The sequence below is a fragment of the Geotrypetes seraphini genome, chromosome 14 (genome assembly GCF_902459505.1).
Source record: "Geotrypetes seraphini chromosome 14, aGeoSer1.1, whole genome shotgun sequence".
NCBI lineage: Eukaryota > Metazoa > Chordata > Amphibia > Gymnophiona > Dermophiidae > Geotrypetes > Geotrypetes seraphini.
In genome coordinates, this window is record NC_047097.1 from 13,990,278 (window position 1) to 14,009,440 (window position 19,163).

At 44.9% G+C, this 19,163-nt stretch overlaps 1 protein-coding gene across 7 annotated transcripts in view; it reads left to right on the top strand.

Annotated features, from left to right (window-relative positions):
• CCPG1 (cell cycle progression 1) overlaps positions 1-19,163 on the top strand; it is a 115,252-nt gene that overhangs the window by 57,975 nt on the left and 38,114 nt on the right. For 5 of the 7 annotated variants that reach the window (XR_004536910.1, XM_033919733.1, XM_033919734.1 and 2 more), the window contains 2 exons: positions 892-1,137; positions 3,648-3,659. Coding sequence is in view for 6 of the 7 variants with exons in the window: in XM_033919733.1 (XP_033775624.1) it covers positions 892-1,137; positions 3,648-3,659 (258 nt within the window). In the remaining variant the exon portion in view is untranslated. The remainder of the gene's footprint in view (positions 1-891; positions 1,138-3,647; positions 3,660-19,163) is intronic. The other 2 variants (XM_033919736.1, XM_033919739.1) reach the window with 1 other exon arrangement.

Below are 19,163 nucleotides of genomic sequence, written 5' to 3' on the forward strand. Positions count from 1 at the left end.
CAAGCGAGTTAGCAGAAGACAACCAGAGCCTGGGACCAACAAGATTTGAATAATGACCAGACAACAAAAGGTAGAAAAATAATTTTATTTTCTGTTTTGTGATTACAATATGTCAGATTTGAAATGTGTATCCTGCCAGAACTGGTGTTAGACTGCAAACGTAAGCTATGATTTAACAGAGAGAGGAAGTCTTTTTTGTTTGTTTATTTTGTTTACACCACAATGCCAGTGTGGGTAGGAGAGGGCAAAGGAGGTGAAGAGGCTATAAAAGGGGTGAAGAAGCTATAAAATAAACCCACCAGGATGTTTGAAAAAAACACCCACTTGGGTAAGAAAATCGAATTGAAAAATTGATTCAATAGGCTGAATCGAATCAAATTTTTTCCCCTGAATCAGGCAGCACTATTGCTTACTATGAGTGTGTTTAGGACCTATTAATAAAAATTTAGTTTTGCCTTTGTTTAATTTTAAGTAGTTTATGATTTCATCCAAATTCACAATTAAATGATGTAAATCTTATTATCTTAGAGTCAACCTGAAATAAAATGGTAATATCATTAGCATTAATAAAAACATGGTAATCTCCTTTCTCCAGTTTTCTTCCTATTGATGAAAGTAATACATCAAATAATGTGGGTGACAAAGGGGAGTCTGGCAGCATTCCTGATGGTGGGGACCATTTTTCTATTGGGAAATATTTTGGATAATAATTTGAACTGAATCAACTCAGTGAGTTGAATCAATAATGGCCATCTCTCACCTGTGGCCACCTGTAATAAGTGTAGCAAGACTTTTAGATCACCCCGGATAAATAAAATTGCAATAAATCAGGTGGGAGATAATGACAGTTCTTCCTCTGTATTCTCTAAAGAGTTGTGTTTACTCTCGCAGTTGTCCCACATCAGGCCAGTGCTGACGAGTCTAGCAGCGATGAAGCTAGTGACGAGCCAGGCCCCACACTCAAACGGCGTGCTAAGAGGAGAACTGCGTCTGTGTCAGACTCAGATGATCAACCTCCAACAGAGCAAGATGCTCTGCAGCAGAAAGAGCCGCCCAGCAGGTTGAGCAACAAACTAAACAGCTGCATTATCCTTGCTCTGGTGATTGCTATCAGCATGGGGTTTGGCCATTTTCATGGTAAGTTGGTAGACTAATTTTGTGTGTGCTTTGTGAACCATATATGGCAATACTGAGTTCTAGTATGTTGCTTGAGATCTATTGTGTGCTTTTGTTGATTCCTCAGATTTTCTAGACCAGTGGTTCCCAACCCTGTCCTGGAGGACCACCAGCCAGTCAGATTTTCAGGATATCCCTAATAAGAACATAAGAATGTAAGATTGCCACTGCTGGGTCAGACCAATGATTCATCGTGTCCAGCAGTCCGCTCACGCGGTGACCCTTAGGTCAAAGACCAGTGCCCTATTTTAGTCTAACCTTACCTGCGTATGCTCTGTTCCAGCAGGAACTTATCTAACCTTTTCTTGAATCCCTGAAGGGTGCTTTCCCCTCTAACAGCCTCTGGAAAAGCATTCCAGATTTCTATCACTCTCTGAGTGAAGTAGAACTTCCTTACGTTTGTACGGAATCTATTCCCTTTTAACTTTAGCGAGTGACCTCTGGTTCTCTTCACCTTAGAGAGGGTGAACAATCTCTCTTTCTCTACTAAGTCAATTCCTTTCAATATCTTAAATGTTTCGATCATGTCCTCTCCGTCTCCTCTTTTCAAGGGAGAAGAGGCCCAGTTTCTCTAGCCTCTCATTGTATGGTAACTCCTCCAGTCCCTTAACCATTTTTGTTGCTTTCCTCTGGACCCTTTCAAGTAGTACTATGTCCTTTTTCAGTGTTGGACGCAGTATTCCAGGTGGAGGCGTACCACGGCCTGGTACAATGGCATGATAACCTTTTCAGATCTGTTTGTGATCCCCCTTCTTAATCATTCCTAGCATTCTGTTTGCCCTTTTGGCTGCCACCGCACATTGCGCGGACGGTTTCATTGACTTGTCTACAAGTACTCCCAAGTCTCTTTCCTGGGGGCTCTCTCCAAGTATAGCACTAGACATCCTGTATTCGTGCATATGATTTTTGTTACCGACATGCATCACCTTGCACTTATCCACGTTGAATCTCATTTGCCATTTTGCGGCCCATTCCCCGAGTGTGTTCATGTCTCGTTGTAGGTCTTCGCAATCCTTCTGTGTCCTCACTACTCTGAATAACTTTGTATCGTCCACATATAATGGAGGTGCCAGCAGGGCAGGATTAATTCTTTGAGGTCCCCTAGGCACACAAATGCACTGGGCTCTCTAGCCCTGCCCCACCCATGCCCCGCCCCCATTCATTTACCTGTTTTCTTATTTACTTCTTTATTTCCACCTGACTGGCTGGTGGTCCTCCAGGACAGGGTTGGGAACCACTGCTCTAGACTTCAGGAATGCTTACAGCCATGGTTTGCAAGACCCAATGATTGCTTGCAACTTGTGACCAGTGCATTGTAGGCTATATTAACCAAGATCATCATCCTATCTCTCATTATAAGGGAGAGCCATATTCAATGGAAGAATATTTTAGAGCACTGGTTCTCAAACTGGTCCTGTGGGACCCCCAGCCAGTTGGGTTTTGAAGATATCCCCAATGAATGTGCATGAGCGAGATTTGCATATAATGGAGATGGGCGTCATGTAAATTTGGCTCATGCATATTCATAAGGGATATCCTGAAAATCCAACTGGCTAGGGGTCTCCCAGGGCAGGTTTGAGAACCACTGTTTTAGAGCAAAAGGGAGAACTACCATGTTTCCCCGAAAATAAGCCCTAGCAGGATTTTCGAAGTAGGTCTTAATATAAGCCCTACCCCTAAAATAAGCCCTAGCCCCCCCTCCCGAGCACCTGCCGAGCAGCCAAATCGCCATCCTTCCCTCCCTCCCTCCCATTGGAACCTTGCCACGAGCCTTACTTACATCCCTAAGCAGCATCGGGCCGGCAGCATTCTAACAGGTTGCTTCGGCCTTGTCTGCCCATGAACTCTGCCGCGTTACTGATGACGTCATCAGTAACACGGCAGAGTGAATTCATGGGTGGACTAGGCCGAAGCAGCCTGTTAGAGTGACGCTGGTTTAGGGAGTTAAGTAGGGCTCGCGGTGGGGTTCCAATGGGAGGGTGGGAAGGATGGGGATTTGGCTTTGTGGTGGGGTGGGCAGTGCTTGCTCAAGGGTTCTGCTGCACAAGGGATGGGAGGGAGGGGAGGGAAACTGGGTAAGGTTCCTGCTGCATGAGGGATGGGAGGGAGGGAAGCTAGGTAAGGGTCCTGCTGCATGAGGGAGGGGAGGAAAGATGCTGCACATGTGGGGGAGAGAAAGGAAAGAGGAAGATTTGGGGTGAAGGAGAGGAAGGGAGAGATAATGTGCATACCCCAAAAATAAGTCCTAGTGCCTTTTTTGGGCCTAAAATTAATATAAGACACTGTCTTATTTGGGGGGAAACACGATAATAGGCACATGCAGAAGACAAGAAATCTGAAACTGCAATAGAAGATTAACCTTTTAAATGTTACTTTGGGTAGTAATTAACATGCCACAAAATATTTTCACATTCTAAATGTGTTTTGCCTGTGTTTGATTTACTAAGCATGTGAAAATTTTACTTTCCCAGGTAAACTTGGAGGTAAGAATCAGTGAGTACAATATGAGGAATGCAAAGCTTTTGATGTATGGGCATTGTGGTAATGAACTCTAACCTGGGCTTGGATGATCTTCAAATCATCTCCTTTTAAAATAGTCTCCTCAAGTGACCATAGCATAGAAGGACAGTTTTGCTCAATATGGGACTGGGAGAAAGTGACGAGCGGCGTGCCCCAGGGCTCGGTTCTTGGGCCCATTTTATTCAATATCTTCATAAATGACCTAGAAGAGAAAACAACAAGTAACATAATCAAGTTTGCAGATGACACAAAACTATGTCGGTCAGTTGGGTCGAAAATAGACAGAGATGCACTTCAAAGAGATTTGAACCAACTAGAGAAATGGGCGGAAAAGTGGCAGATGAAATTTAATATAGAAAAATGCAAAGTGATGCACCTGGGCAGGCAAAACAAAGAACAAGAATATAAAATGTTAGGTGTAACATTGGGCAAGAGCGAACAAGAAAGGGACCTGGGTGTACTGATAGACAGGACCCTAAAGCCGTCGGCTCAATGCGCAGCGGCGGCAAAGAAAGCAAACAGGATGTTGGGCATGATCCAGAATACTGCAGCCAAACTGATCTTCTCAAAACGCAAGTCTGACCATGCCTCCCCACTCCTTGCCAAACTTCATTGGCTCCCAATAATCTCCAGAATCCATTTCAAATGTTCCTGCCTGGCTTTCAAGATCATTCACGGAATCCTGCCTCCTCTTATCCCACTGTCTTTCAACTCCTCCAGTCCCTGACTCCTCCAGAATTGCCCAAAGGCTTAAACTAGCCTTCCCCTCTCCACGCGGCATCCACTATTCAGGCAAACTGGGAAAATCCCTTCTCTTCAAAATCACAGGTCTTTGGAACGACCTCACCACCCCGCTGCGGATCCTGAGCTCCCTTCAGTTATTCCGCAAACAACTGAAAACCTGGCTTTTCAGCAAATTGTAGCTCTATCCTTCCCCCCTTTCTCTCCCCCCTTCTACACATAAGTTCATGTAATCCTTTTTCTTCTTCTCTACCCACTATTTTAAGTTCTTGTAAACCGTGTCGAGCTCCATTCTCAAGGAGATGATGCGATATATAAACTTAAGGTTTAGATTAGATTAGATTAGATGATAAAGAAGGGCATCACGAGTAGATCAGTGGACGTCATAATGCCGCTTTATAGAGCAATGGTCAGACCACACTTGGAATACTGGTCTCCCTACCTAAAGACACTGGTCTCCCTACCTAAAGAAGGATATAACCCTGCTGGAGAGGGTGCAGAGACGAGCCACGAAACTAATAAAAAGTATGGAGAATTTGAGCTACAAAGAAAGCCTCGAAAAACTGGGATTGTTCACCCTCCAGAAGAGAAGGCTGCGAGGGGATATGATAGAGACTTTTAAAATACTAAAAGGTTTCGACAAAATAGAGCAAGAAACTTCGTTATTCACATTGTCAAAAGTGACTCGAACAAGAGGTCATGGACTAAAACTGAGGGGCGGCAGACTCAGGACTAATGTCAGGAAGTTCTGTTTCACACAGCGAGTGGTAGACGCTTGGAATGCTCTCCCGGAGGAGGTTGTGACAGAGACCACCATTCTGGGATTCAAGGGCAAGTTGGATGCACACCTTCTTGCAAATCATGTTTAGGGATACAGGTGATCAAGGTGTCCATTTGGGAACACCTAGCTTGGCCTCCGCGTGTACGGGTCGCCGGACAGGATGGACCTTGGGTCTGATCCGGTGAAGGCATTTCTTATGTTCTTATGTAAGCCTATTGGTAGTCTCTACTGGTAAATTTTGAATAATGCGCTAGCATTGCTTTTGCCTCTGTATGCGAGCTTGGCTGTAGCTGAGAGGAATGGCCTGTTCATAGATTTGTACTGACTGTCTTCCAGGAGATCTTGTAGCCAGTGGATGGACACTGTCCCCTTCTCCTCTATACTGATACAGTATCCTGACTGCAGCTTAGTAATTGGTGGATCTCAGGCTGAGCTGAGGAGTTGAGGTGGAAGGGAATAGTATATAAGGGCAAGAGGGAAACTGAAAAAGACAAAAACTTTACTTGTAATAGGAGTTCTCTGTGGACAGCAAGGAAATGCAGCCACATGAATGGGGACATTATCCCTGGCAGCTCTTCCATTGAAATGCAGCCATTCTCTAATGCTCACAAAAACCAACAGAAGGGGCCTTATGAACACTGTGGATGATTCTGTGCTGGTAACCTACCCATTAATCTAGCTTACTTAATAATATAATTGTGTTTTGCGGTTGGTTACAGACTGATCTGGTAGTTGTGTAGAAAATTATTGAAATGTATGTAGAACAATGGTCTTTGGTCAACTTTCTCTCCAAACAAGTTATCTCCAAGATGCATCAGCTAAAGAGCTATCAGGCAAGTCTTCTACAAAACCAGAAGCTTCTGTTATCCCAGGACAAGCAAGCAGGTATTCTCACTAGTGGGTGACGTGATCCAACGGAGCCCCGATGCAGACGCTCACAAGCAGTCTTGCTTGAAGAAACTCGAAGTTTCGAGTCGCCCATGCGAGTGCCTTCCCGCCCAGCGCAGGGCGCGTCTCCTCAGTTCTTATTTTTCCGCGGAGCCGAGAAGTCCGTCTTCGACTCTGCGTGAAGTTCGTTCACTTGAGCCTTCTAAAGTCCGCGGTTTGGAGTTATTTTTCTCTTAATCGCTGATTTTCATCTTTAAAAAAAAAAAAAAAAATTTCTTCCATCCGTTCGACCGGGCAGGCCATGTGGCCGCAACCCAGCGGCTTCGATCTTGCGGCGGAGCTTTTCCGGCCTATGTCCCGGCCTATTACCGGTTTTAAAAAGTGTGCCAAGTGCCAGCGCGCAATTTCGCTGACGGACCCTCATCGACGCTGTCTTCGGTGTCTCAGGCCTCAACACCTTCCAAAATCGTGCCGGCCTTGCGCCACACTTATAGCACGTGCTTTCAAGTGTCGTTGCTTCTTGTGGGAGCAGTTGTTCACTGTGGAGTCTTCAATGGAGCTGTCGTCATCAAAGGGTGCTTCACCAGCTGCTTCGCCTGAGGCTCCCCAGGCTTCCACGTCTTCTGCTCCGAGCCTCATCGGCTCCGTCTTCGACGCAGGCTGCGATGCCTTCCTCTGTCTCCTCAGGTCAGGTAGCGCAGCAGCCTATTCCTCCGGTGGTGCTTAAAGTGCCCAAGGCTTCTAAGCCCAAGCACTCTCACACTGCCTCAAGGGAGCGCGAAGCCTGTGCAGGTGGTCCCATTGCTGATGCGGATCCCTCCTTGCCGGCTTTGTTCCAGACCTTACTTGAGAAGCAATTCATCGAGCTCTTTACCACCATGGGGCCGAAGCTTCTCTTTCAAATCCAGCCTGGGCACACGGAGGTCTCCCGCGAGGTTGAACCGCTTCCAGTGCCTCAGCGATACACACACTCTCTACAGGGAGCAGAGTCTCTGCAAGTGTCTGGTCTGGCATCGATGCATGCATCGCAAGGAGCAGAGTCTTTGCCCATGCCTCCACTAGAACCGATTCACTCGATGCAAGGAGCAGAGTCTTTGCGAGTGCCGCCATTGGAACCGATCCCATCGATGCAAGGACTCGAGTCTTTGCGGGTGCCTCGAGGTGCTTCCAGCCAGCCACCTCTGCTTTGATCCACCGCTTCCAGCCCCATCCACTTGCTGGGGGCCTCGGCGAAGACTCACTCGCCTCGAGCATCACGGCCTACTTCCAGACACAGCTCGCATCATCGATCGAGACATTCTTCGAGGCACTCTTCCAGGCATGCCTCGCCTCATCGGAAGCAGCTTTTCCTCAAGTATTCACCACCGGCTACTTCGCCTCTTCCTCTGCCGGAGCTCGATGACACAATGGGATCTTTTTCCCCATCTCGATCCCCGTCCTCATTGGATCCAGAGGCCTCGACGTCCTCGAGTCCTTCTCGAGGCCTTTCTCTGGTTGACCAGCTGTTTTTCTCCTCTTTTCTTCGGCAGATGGCAGCGGATTTGGACATTCAACTGAATTCTGGGTCCAAGTTTTCCAAAGAGTATCTGGAGACGATGCATCTCCCTCAACCACCTGCTGAGTCCCTCAAGCTTCCTCTTCATAAGCTGCTGGATCAGACCTTTGTTCGCTGTCTTGAGACACCCTACTCCATCCCCGCGGTGCCCAGTAAATTGGATGCCTGGTACCGCACGGTTCACCATAAGGGGTTTGATGGTGTCCAACTCTCCCATCAATCCCTCTTGGTGGAGTCCTCATTGAAGCGGTCTCGCCCCTCCCAGGTCTATGCCACCATTCCACCTGGCAGGGAGGGCAAGACAATGGACAGGTTTGGCAGGCGCATTTACTAGAACTCAATGATGACATCCAGAGTTCTTAATTATAACTTTCATTTCATCACATATTTTGAATTTTTCTGTCTGTCCTTCACAAGTTCATGCCCTATTTGGATTCCCGAGCCCAGTTTGAGTATCAGGAGGTTCTGGCTTCGTTGTCCCAACTCAGGTTACAGATGATGCAATCCTCCTATGATGCCTTTGAATTATCTCCTTGGGCTACGGCTTGCTCGGTGGCCATGCGACGCTTGGCGTGGCTCAGGACAATCGACATGGACCCCAATCTACAAGACAGGCTTGCTAATGTCCCATGTACTGGTACCGACCTCTTCGACAAGTCCATTGAGGCGGCAACCAAGAAGCTCTCGGACCATGAGAAATCTTTTCAATCTATCCTTCGTCCGAAGCCCAAGCCTGCACCTCCTCGTCCATCTCGCCTGCCTTTGATATACCAGCGGCGTTTCCTGCCATCCGTCAGCCTGTGAAGAGGCAGCATTCGTAGAAGCAGCCCCAGAAGCCTCAGCCATCTGCTGTCCCCAAGGCTCCTCAGCCTTTTTGACTGTCTCATGGAGAGCATAACGTCCGTTGTTCTGCCCTTTCCAATTTTTCCCCCGATAGAAGGTCGTCTCCATCATTTTTACCATCGATGGACGACTATTATCACTGACCTCTGGGTCCTTTCCATCGTAAGGGAGGGATACTCTCTTCAGTTCCATCAACTTCCTCTGGAACATCCTCCAAGAGAGTATCCTTCCAACTTGACCCAGACCGCCCTTCTTCTTCAGGAAGCTCAGGCTTTGTTGCAACTCTGGGCTGTCGAGCCGGTTCCTTTGGCTCAACAGAACAAGGGGTTTTACTCCCGGTACTTTCTTGTTTCGAAGAAGACGGGCGATCTGCGCCCTATTTTGGATCTCAGGGTGCTCAACAAATATCTGGTCAAAGAAAAGTTTTGCATGTTGACCCTGGCATCTCTCTATCCCCTCCTCGAGCAGAACAATTGGTTATGCTCTCTGGATCTCAAGGAGGCCTACACTCATATTCCCATCCATCCAGCCTCAGATTTCGGGTGGTACATCTTCATCTTCAATACCGAGTGCTCCCTTTCGGCTTGGCCTCGTCACCCAGAGTTTTCACCAAGTGTCTGGTTGTGGTGGCCGCAGTGCTCAGGAACCATGGTCTTCAGGTGTTTCCCTACCTGGACAACTGGCTCATTAAGGATTCCACGTCTCAGGGAGTCGTCCTGGTGACCCAAAGGACTATCTGGTTCCTATAGAGTCTGGGGTTCGAGATCAACTTTCAAAAATCCCATCTGCAACCTTCCCAGACTCTTCCCTTCATTGGAGCTGTTCTGGATACTATCCAGTTCAGAGCGTTCCTCCCTCCTCAGCGTCTGGAAGCTCTTCTTCATCTTGTCATTTAGTGTCCTCTCGCCCATCCGTCTCGGTGAGACTCATGATGGTTCTTCTGGGCCACATGGCCTCTACAGTACACGTGACTCCTTTGCCAGACTTCACCTCAGGATTCCTCAGTGGACCCTGGCATCTCAATGGATGCAGGTTTTCGACCCTCTGACTCGACACATCCAGGTCACTCCTGCTCTGACACAGTCTCTTCGCTGGTGGATGCTCTCTTCAAATCTCTCCAGAGGTTTGCTGTTTCACATGCCCCCCCATCAGAAGGTTCTCAAGACTGACTCTACGACTTACGCTTGGGGGGCTCATCTGGCTCATCTATGCCACATCAATCTCCTGTAACTCAGAGCGATTTTTAGTGCTCTCCATGCTTTCCAACATCTGCTTCACGACATGGTAGTCCTCATTCTCACGGACAATCAAGTCGCCATGTATTATGTCAACAAGCAGGGAGGCACGGGATCAGCCTCCCTATGTCAGGAAGCTCTGAAAGTGTGGGATTGGGCGATTCGCCACAACACCTTCCTCAAAGCTGTCTACATTCAGGGGGCGGACAGTGCCTTGGCGGACAACTTGAGTCGTCTTCTACAGCCTCACGAATAGACTCTCCATTCCACGCCCCTTCATCACATCTTCTCTTTGTGGGGAACGCCTCAGATAGACCTCTTTGTAGCCCCCCACAACTTCAAGCTGCCTCAGTTCTGCTCTAGGATCTACACTCCTCATCACCTCGAGGCAGATGCTTTTCTTCTGGACTGGACGAATCTCTTTCTATATGCGTTTCCTCCATTTCCTCTCATTCAAAAGACTCTGGTCAAGCTAAGGTCCGACCATGCCACCATGATTATGATTGCTCCTCGGTGGCCCAGGCAACTTTGGTACTCCCTTCTACTTCAACTCAGCAGCAGGGAGCCCTTCCTTCTACCAGTGTTTCCATCGCTGCTTACACAGCATCAGGGATCTCTGCTTCATCCCAACCTGCAGTCTCTCCACCTGACAGCTTGGTTCCTCTCAACGTAACTCCTCTCCAGTTTTCGCAAGCTGTGAGGGATGTTTTGGAAGCTTCACGGAAGCCTGCTACTAGACAATGCTATCACCAAAAATGGACTAGATTTTCTACTTGGTGTTTTTCTCATCATCAGGAGCCTCAACATTTCTCCTTATCTTCAGTTTTGGACTATCTTTTGCACCTTTCTCATTCTGGCCTCAAGTCTATATCGATACGTGTCCATCTGAGTGCAATTGCTGCTTTCCATCAGCCGCTTCAAGGGAAACCTCTCTCTGCTCATCCTGTGGTTTCCAGATTCATGAAAGGACTTTTCCATGTCAATCCTCCTCTCAAACCGCCTCCAGTGGTTTGGGACCTCAATATTGTTCTTTCTCAGCTTATGAAACCTCCATTTGAACCTATTGACAAGGCTCATCTGAAGTATCTCACTTGGAAAGTGGTGTTTCTCATTGGCCTCACTTCTGCTCATCGAGTTAGTGAGCTTCAAGCCTTGGTTGCGGATCCACCTTTTACAGTGTTCCATTATGACAAGGTGGTTCTTTGCACTCATCCAAAATTCCTTCCTAAAATTGTTTCGGAATTTCATCTCAATCAATCCATTGTTCTTCCAGTGTTTTTTCCAAAACCTCATTCTCATCCTGGAGAATCAGCTCTTCATACTCTGGACTGTAAGCGTGCATTGGCTTTCTACCTGGAATGCACCAAACCGCACAGAACTGCTCCTCAACTTTTCATCTCCTTTGATCTGAACAAGTTGGGATGTCCTATCTCTAAGCGTACCATCTCCAACTGGATGGCGGCTTGTATCTCTTTCTGCTATGCCCAGGCTGGATTACCCCTTCCCAGTAAAGTCACAGCCCATAAGGTCAGAGCTATGGCAGCTTCTGTAGCTTTCCTCAGATCTACACCTATTGAGGAAATTTGTAGAGCTGCTACATGGTCTTCGGTTCATACCTTCACTTCTCACTATTATCTGGATGCTTTCTCCAGACGGGATGGACAGTTTGGCCAAACAGTGTTACAGAATTTATTCTCCTAAGTTGCCAACTCTCCCCCTATCCCATTGTGGTTAGCTTGGAGATCACCCACTAGTGAGAATACCTGCCTGCTTGTCCTGGGATAAAGCAATGTTACTTACTGTAACAGTTATTATCCAGGGACAGCAGGTAGCTATTCTCACGTCCCACCCACCTACCCTGGGTTGGCTTCTCTGCTAGCTATCTGAACTGAGGAGATGCGCCCTGCGCTGGGTGGGAAGGTACTCGCGCATGTGCAGTGCGGGCGACTCGAAACTTTGAGTTTCTTCAAGCAAGACTGCTTGTGAGCGTCCGCATCGGGGCTCAGTTGGTTCACATCACCCACTAGTGAGAATAGCTGCCTGCTGTCCCTGGATAACAACTGTTACGGTAAGTAACATTGCTTTTTGTGTGCTCCTATAACTGTTCCTGATCCAATATCATAAGATCATAAGTGTGGATTGTATGGAATTAAATTTACGCTCATCAGACTCTTTTTGAGGAGAAGCAATGTTTTAACTTAAAAATTTGGAAGGGATGATTTGGCGACTGAGATTGTTGTATTTTACCACCTGGCGGAAGCACTGATAAAAGACAACATTGATGAACATTTTGAAAGAAACAAACTTCTGATAACCAGCCAACATGGTTTCTGCAAGGGGAGATCGTGCCTAACAAACTTATTGCACTTCTTTGAAGGAATTAACAAACGGATGGACAGAGGAGACCCCTTAGACATCATATATCTAGATTTCCAAAAAGCTTTTGACAAGTTACCCCATGAACGCCTACTTCGGAAACTGAAGAACCATGGGGTGGAAGGAGACGTACATAGATGGATCAGAAACTGGTTGGCGGGTAGGAAACAGAGGGTAGGAGTTAATGGCCACTACTTGGACTGGAGGAGGGTCACGAGTGGTGTCCCGCAGGGCTCGGTGCTTGGGCCGCTGCTATTTAATATATTTATAAATGATCTAGAAATAGGGACGAAGTGTGAGATAATAAAATTTGCGGATGACACCAAACTATTTAGTGGAACTCAAACTAAAGAGGACTGTGAAGAATTGCAAAGGGACTTGAACAAACTAGGGGAATGGGCAACGAGATGGCAGATGAAGTTCAATGTTGAGAAATGTAAAGTACTACATGTGGGAAGCAGAAACCCGAGGTACAGCTATACGTTGGGAGGGATGTTATTGAAGGAGAGTACCCAAGAAAGAAACTTGGGGGTAATGGTGGAAATGACAATGAAGCCGACGGCACAGTGCGCAGCAGCCGCTAAAAGAGCGAATAGAATGCTAGGTATAATCAAGAAGGGTATTACTACCAGAACGAAAGAAGTTATCCTATCGTTGTATCGGGCGATGGTGTGTCCGCATCTGGAGTACTGCGTCCAGTATTGGTCACTGTACCTTAAGAAGGATATGGCATTACTCGAGAGGGTTCAGAGGAGAATGACACGTTTGATAAAAGGTATGGAAATCCTTTCATATGCTGAGAGATTGGAGAAACTGGGACTCTTTTCCCTGGAGAAGAGAAGACTTAGAGGGGATATGATAGAGACTTACAAGATCATGAAGGGCATAGAGAGAATAGAGAGGGACAGATTCTTCAAACTTTCGAAAAATAAGAGAACAAGAGGACATTCGGAAAAGTTGAAAGGGGACAGATTCAAAACGAATGCTAGGAAGGTTTTCTTTACCCAACGTGTGGTGGACACCTGGAATGCGCTTCCAGAGGGCGTAATAAGGCAGAATATGGTACTGGGGTTCAAGAAAGGATTGGACAATTTCCTGCTGGAAAAAGGGATAGAGGAGTATAGATAGAGGATTACTGCACAGGTCCTGGACCTGTTGGGCTGCCGCACGAGCGGACTGCTGGGCATGATGGACCTCAGGTCTGACCCAGTGGAGGCATTGCTTATGTTCTTAAATTCAACATGGTACTTTGGAAGACTTTTTTCTCCCTGATGCATCTAGTGTTCTTGGGTCTTTACCTGGAGACATAGTGGCAAAAGCTTTTAGGGGTTTTAGTTTTTAGAGCTGCCTTTACCACCAGTGGAGGAGCTGTTTATTCTCATGGCATAGAGATGGTTCCATTTTGTATTTTATATCCAGCTGCTAGGATGGAGCTTGAGTGGACCAGGGTCTGCTATATATATCTTCAGCTTCTAGGTCTTGAAAAATTAGAAGAACTTGGCTCATAGATTGTAGGAGGATATAAAATCAAGTCTGTCATGATGTACTGCTGATATGGGTGACAATGCTCTGGAGAAAAATTTGGCATAAAATGTGTCTTCAGGCTTTTCTTGATACTTCATGTCCTCCAAAAGACTGCTGACCAGACGATTCTGGTCAGCAGTCTTTTCCTGAGGCAGGAGCTCATATCCCGAAAGTATGCTTCCTCCTGACGACGCGTGGAGCAAAACTCGAGTAGAGGGATCGGGTCAAGGCACCAGCGGGATATATGGTTTACTTTTATGAAGTTTGAAGTCATTTTGGTTTGTTTCGTGCACAACAGAGAGCAGCTGAAAGTGAATAGTCACATCTTTAGATAAGTACAACTTTACATCTAACATACATAAGTTATTTGCATAAAGTATAGTCAGTGGCTTTGGGACAGTACTGTGGCAATGACGGTCCCAACCGGCTGCCTCTGCTTTAAGTTATGTTAAACACAAGGTGAGCGGATCTGATCATAGCACTAAAAAATCCTAAAAAAATATATATAATTCTTATTGTTATTAATATATAACAATATTTTTAGTTGATGTTCTATATTAAAAATAGAAGAAGCCTGTGAGAATGAGATAATATTATGCTTTTCATATGCCATCTATTAAGTATCTTTGTCTATCGTACCAGCTTCTACTGGGCAGACTGGGTGATCTCCTTGTCCTGTGAGTTGAGACTCGCCAGAAAAGTTTTCTGGGGATTCCTTTCCATGTTCTGGCTGATTGGGAGAGTCCTGAAGATGATAGGATCCAAGGAGAGGATCTATATGCTCTGAATGATGTGATTCTTTTTGGTGGGTTGGAACAGGAGGATCTCCTGCCCACTGATGTGTCTTGCAAGAACATTTGCATTGTTCTTAGAGCTAATGTTGGAATCCTGACTGGGTCTGAAACCAAAGCATCTTGTGAACTTTTGTGATTGCTGCTTATTCTGTCCCTTTAAGAGCACTATGCTGCTTTTTGGATTTTCTTTCACGGCAGATTTACTAGAGTTATTTCTCTGAGCAGGAGAACTTGGAGAGAGCTTGAATTGTCTGTAGTTTTTAACCACATTTGAACTGCCTCCTACTAGTAAGAAAGGTGACTGCCACTTCATATTTTTTTCCATAGTAAACACCTGCAGATACCAGAAGTGGTCCTCTGGAGTAGTGGCATCTGAGCCAAGGCTTGCTATTGATAGCAAAAATAGAAAATAATTTTTGTGTGTTTTTTTCTTAATAGAAACATGATGGCAGCACACATCCACAGCCCATCCACAGCAATCACTATCTCCTCCTCTCCCTAAGAGATCTCACATGCCTGTCCCACGTTTTCTTAAATTCAGACACAGTCTTTGTCTCCACTACTTCTACCGGGAGACTATTCCATGCATTTACCACCCTTTCTATAAAATAAAGTATTTCCTTAGATTACTCCTGAGCCTATCACCTCTTAACGTCATCCTATGCCCTCTCATTCCAGAGTTTCCTTTCAAATGAAATGTGAGAACTGACAAAGTGTCTAAAGAAACTAAGCTGGTGGGGAAGTTACCTGTGCAGGAACACATCTGCATACTCAGGGGGTTCCTTCACATGTGTTTTCCTTGCAGTATGTTTGCTAAGGGGAGAAGATTGTTCTTATCATGGTACCTTTTGAAAGGGTCTTTCTTCTGTCACACAATGGAAGCAACCTTATATTGACTAGAGTGCACTAAAATAGTGGATTCCTTGAGTGTGATTAGGACATTTGCTTTACCAAGTTCCAAGTTTATTTACAGTTTGATATACTGACCATCGAACAAATATCTGGACGGTTTAAATTGCTAAAATTGGAGTTTAAAAAATAAAAATATATAATATTTTAAACAACATTGAGATGATTTTTAAACAGCTTATGGGACCTTCAAGGTAACTTTCAACGGAAGCTTCCCTAGTGAGGGTGCAGAGTTTACAGGTGCAAACTCCATGTGTATGTTACAGGACAAACCTGGTCCCCCCCACCCTCTTTCTTCGTTCAGTAGAGAGGGGCAGTTTTCAGAAGTTACATAAATAGCTTAAAAAGTCTTGAAAATGTTTTTCCATGGGAATAATTTTATAATTAGGAGCCCAGGTGGTGGAGACAGAGACTGTGTGTCTGAATTCAAGAACGCGTGGGATAGGCACTTGCGATCTCTTAGAGAGGAAGAGATGATGGTTACTGCAGATGGGCAGACTGGATGGGCCATCTGGCCTATATCTGCTATCATATTTCTATGTTTCTAGGTCTAAAAAGCCCAAAGACAGATATGTTGCACCTGTGTACCTTTTCTAAAGTTGCCTCCCCAAAAGCTCACACTACATAGTTATACCTCTGGGGCGGATATAAGTTGGTGAGTGTAGGTGCACGCACAGATTTTGCCAATCCTGCCTCAACTATATTCAGTCTCCACACCTGGGAACGCCTGTCCATATAACACCTAGCAGTAGGCAATATGTTTTCTGAGTGCCTGTTTTTATGCATGCATCCCTCTGAGCAATTTTTATAGGCACCCACTTGAGCCTGTAAAACATTGTTCTCCTAATTTGTTAAATATAAAATTAACCTCATGTGTATGTGATAAGTGTGCTATGTGCTTGTAGTGTAAACATTCCTACTGCTAGCAAAGTATTATGGCTTGGAACGCTCAAAAATTTTGCTCTGAAAGCATGAAGTATGGCTTGATGCTCACTTATATTCCTTTATATAGTGGGTTATTTATGAGCTGTTTAAAATTGAAGCTTCCATTCTGTTCACTCAGGCAGAAGGTAACTTCAGTGGCAGTATCCGGATAGAGGCTGCTGTTGAGTATCTGGATAGAATGGAGAGTTGACAGATTTAGCTGGATAGCAAAAGTATTCATCCACATTCCAGACAGCTTATCCTTTTAGGATAGCGTTTTTGCTATCTCAAGTTATATGGATTGCAGCAATGAAAATCACCACTATCCAGATAGCATGGATCTCCACCCCAATTCTGCTCCTGGACTACAACAGCACTGTTCAGAGTGCTGCTGAATAACTCTTTCAACAGCATTTCTCCTTAGCGAAATGCTTTTAACCATCAGCCTCTCTGTTTATTCTTGCCTACAAGTCCTTTATTTTCCTGATGCGCCTGCATTCATTGTATGAGGGGCTGCTGAAAAGTCCTCAGCACAATCAACAAAGTTGGGGTAGTCTTCATCAAGGGCTATACACTTGGTCCAGCGATATTTTTTTTATTTTTCTGCCAATACCTCTTCGAAGTTCACAGCGGTTCACAAACAATGAATTATCTAATATTAGGTGCTTTGAAAAAAAATCCCTAACTGTCCAATAGGCTCACAATCTAACTAAAGCACCTTTATGAACAATTGCATTAAATAGCAGGGTTAGAACCGCAGAGGAATGTGAAGACCTACAAAGGGACCTGAACAAACTGGAGGAGTGGGCTAATAAATGGCAGATGAACTTCAATGTAGAGAAATGCAAGGTCATGCATATAGGGAAAAAGAACCCGATGTTCAGCTATAAAATGGGGGGATTAGTACTAGGGGAAAGTAACCTTGAAAAAGACTTGGGTGTGCTGGTGGATACAACAATGAAGTCAACGGCACAATGCGCAGCAGCCGCAAAGAAAGCAAACAGAATGTTGGGTATTATTAAAAAAGGTATTACAACCAGAACGAAGGAAGTCATCATGCCACTGTATCGTGCGATGGTGCGCCCGCATCTGGACTACTGTGTCCAATATTGGTTGCCGTACCTTAAGAAGGACATGGCAATACTAGAGAGGGTTCAGAGAAGAGCGACGAAAATGATAAAAGGTATGGAAAACCTTCCATACGCAGACAGGTTGGAAAGGCTGGGGCTTTTCTCCCTGGAAAAGAGGAGACTTAGAGGAGACATGATAGAGACTTTCAAGATCCTGAAAGGCATAGAGAAGGTAGAGAGGGACAGATTCTTCAGCCTATTGGGAACCACAAGAACAAGGGAGCACTCGGAGAAATTGAAAGGGGACAGGTTTAGAAGCAATGCTAGGAAGTTTTTTTTCACTCAGAGGGTGGTGGGCACCTGGAATGCGCTTCCGGAGGTTGTGATAGGACAGAGTACACTACGGGGTTTTAAAGAAGGATTGGATAAATTCCTGAAGGATGTGGGGATTGAGGGATACAGATAGAGGTAGAGATAGGATTATGAAAGGGTATAGATAGAAGCATAAAGGGGAATAAAGGGTTTTAGACAAGGATCACCTGATGGGCCGCCGCGGGAGCGGACTGCTGGGCGCGATGGATCTCTGGTCTGACCCAGCGGAGGCAACTTCTTATGTTCTTATGCTCTTACTAAAGAAGAAGACCAAAAGAAAAACTAAAATAACAAAATTGAATCAAAATAAAACAAAAGAGTAATTAAAGTTAAATAAAATAACCCTGTCAGATTAAACCTGCATCATTGCACCTCTTCTCTGAGTTTTTTAGCATGGGTTTATAGATTAGGAGAGTATAAATTTTAATTGTAGGAATTCTGAGATCCATATGTCCCACCTGGTCTAATTAGAGCTTGTATACTTCTCATAAGGAAGGTCAAATTTGGAGCCACCTGCTAATTTTCTTTCAGCGATTCTTGCTACACCAGTCCAGAATGCACCAATAGAAGTCATGGCGGTATAATCTCTTGATCTGAAAAATTCAGAAAGCTAATAGTAAAGTATGTTTTAGCCCCCTCTGAAGGTAGTTCTGTCCTTGGTGAATGGAATTCTCATTCCATGACTAGAGACTACAAGATAATTTGGACAGCATCGTATTTGGCTTTGAGAGTGAATTGGAAACTCTAAAGTGTAACAGGTTGGATGTGTATTTTATCTAACAACAAAATCATAACTATAATAATTCTACAAAAGACAACAATGGGCCCCAGATTAATTTAAAGTTTTTTGTATTCCCTAACAAATCAGCGTTCATTTTCTCATATTTATAAGTTAGACATAAACTTGCCCACCAGAATGTAAAGTTGAGATGATTCCAGTTTTAGCCAAGTTTGTGTAATCATTTGTATAGCTGTACTAGTCATAATTAATAAGAGACGTCTTATATTTATCTAAGGGATCCTTGATATGTAAAATGGTACCACAAATTACTATTTCATAAGTTAACGGAATCTCAGATTCTAAAATATTATTTATATGTCCCCAAATTGATTTCCAGAAAATCAGTATCTTATGGCAATAAAACAGTAAATGATCTAATGTTTCTATGTATAGATGACAGTGCAGCATCTATTAGATCTAGAGTTATCTAACTTATTCAATCTAATTGGGGTCCAAAAAAAACGATGTAACAAAAAAAAACCTAAGTTTGTTTCATAGATGCTGATGCTATACATCTCATCCTCCAAGACCAAATACGTGGCCATCGAGATGCCGAAATATATTGCTTAATCTCAATGCTCCAAATGTTTCTAAGAGCGTTTTGGGGTTTCTTATTCATAAGTTCAGATATTAATTTATACCACTTGGCGGCTTGATGTCCTAGCATGTCTGCC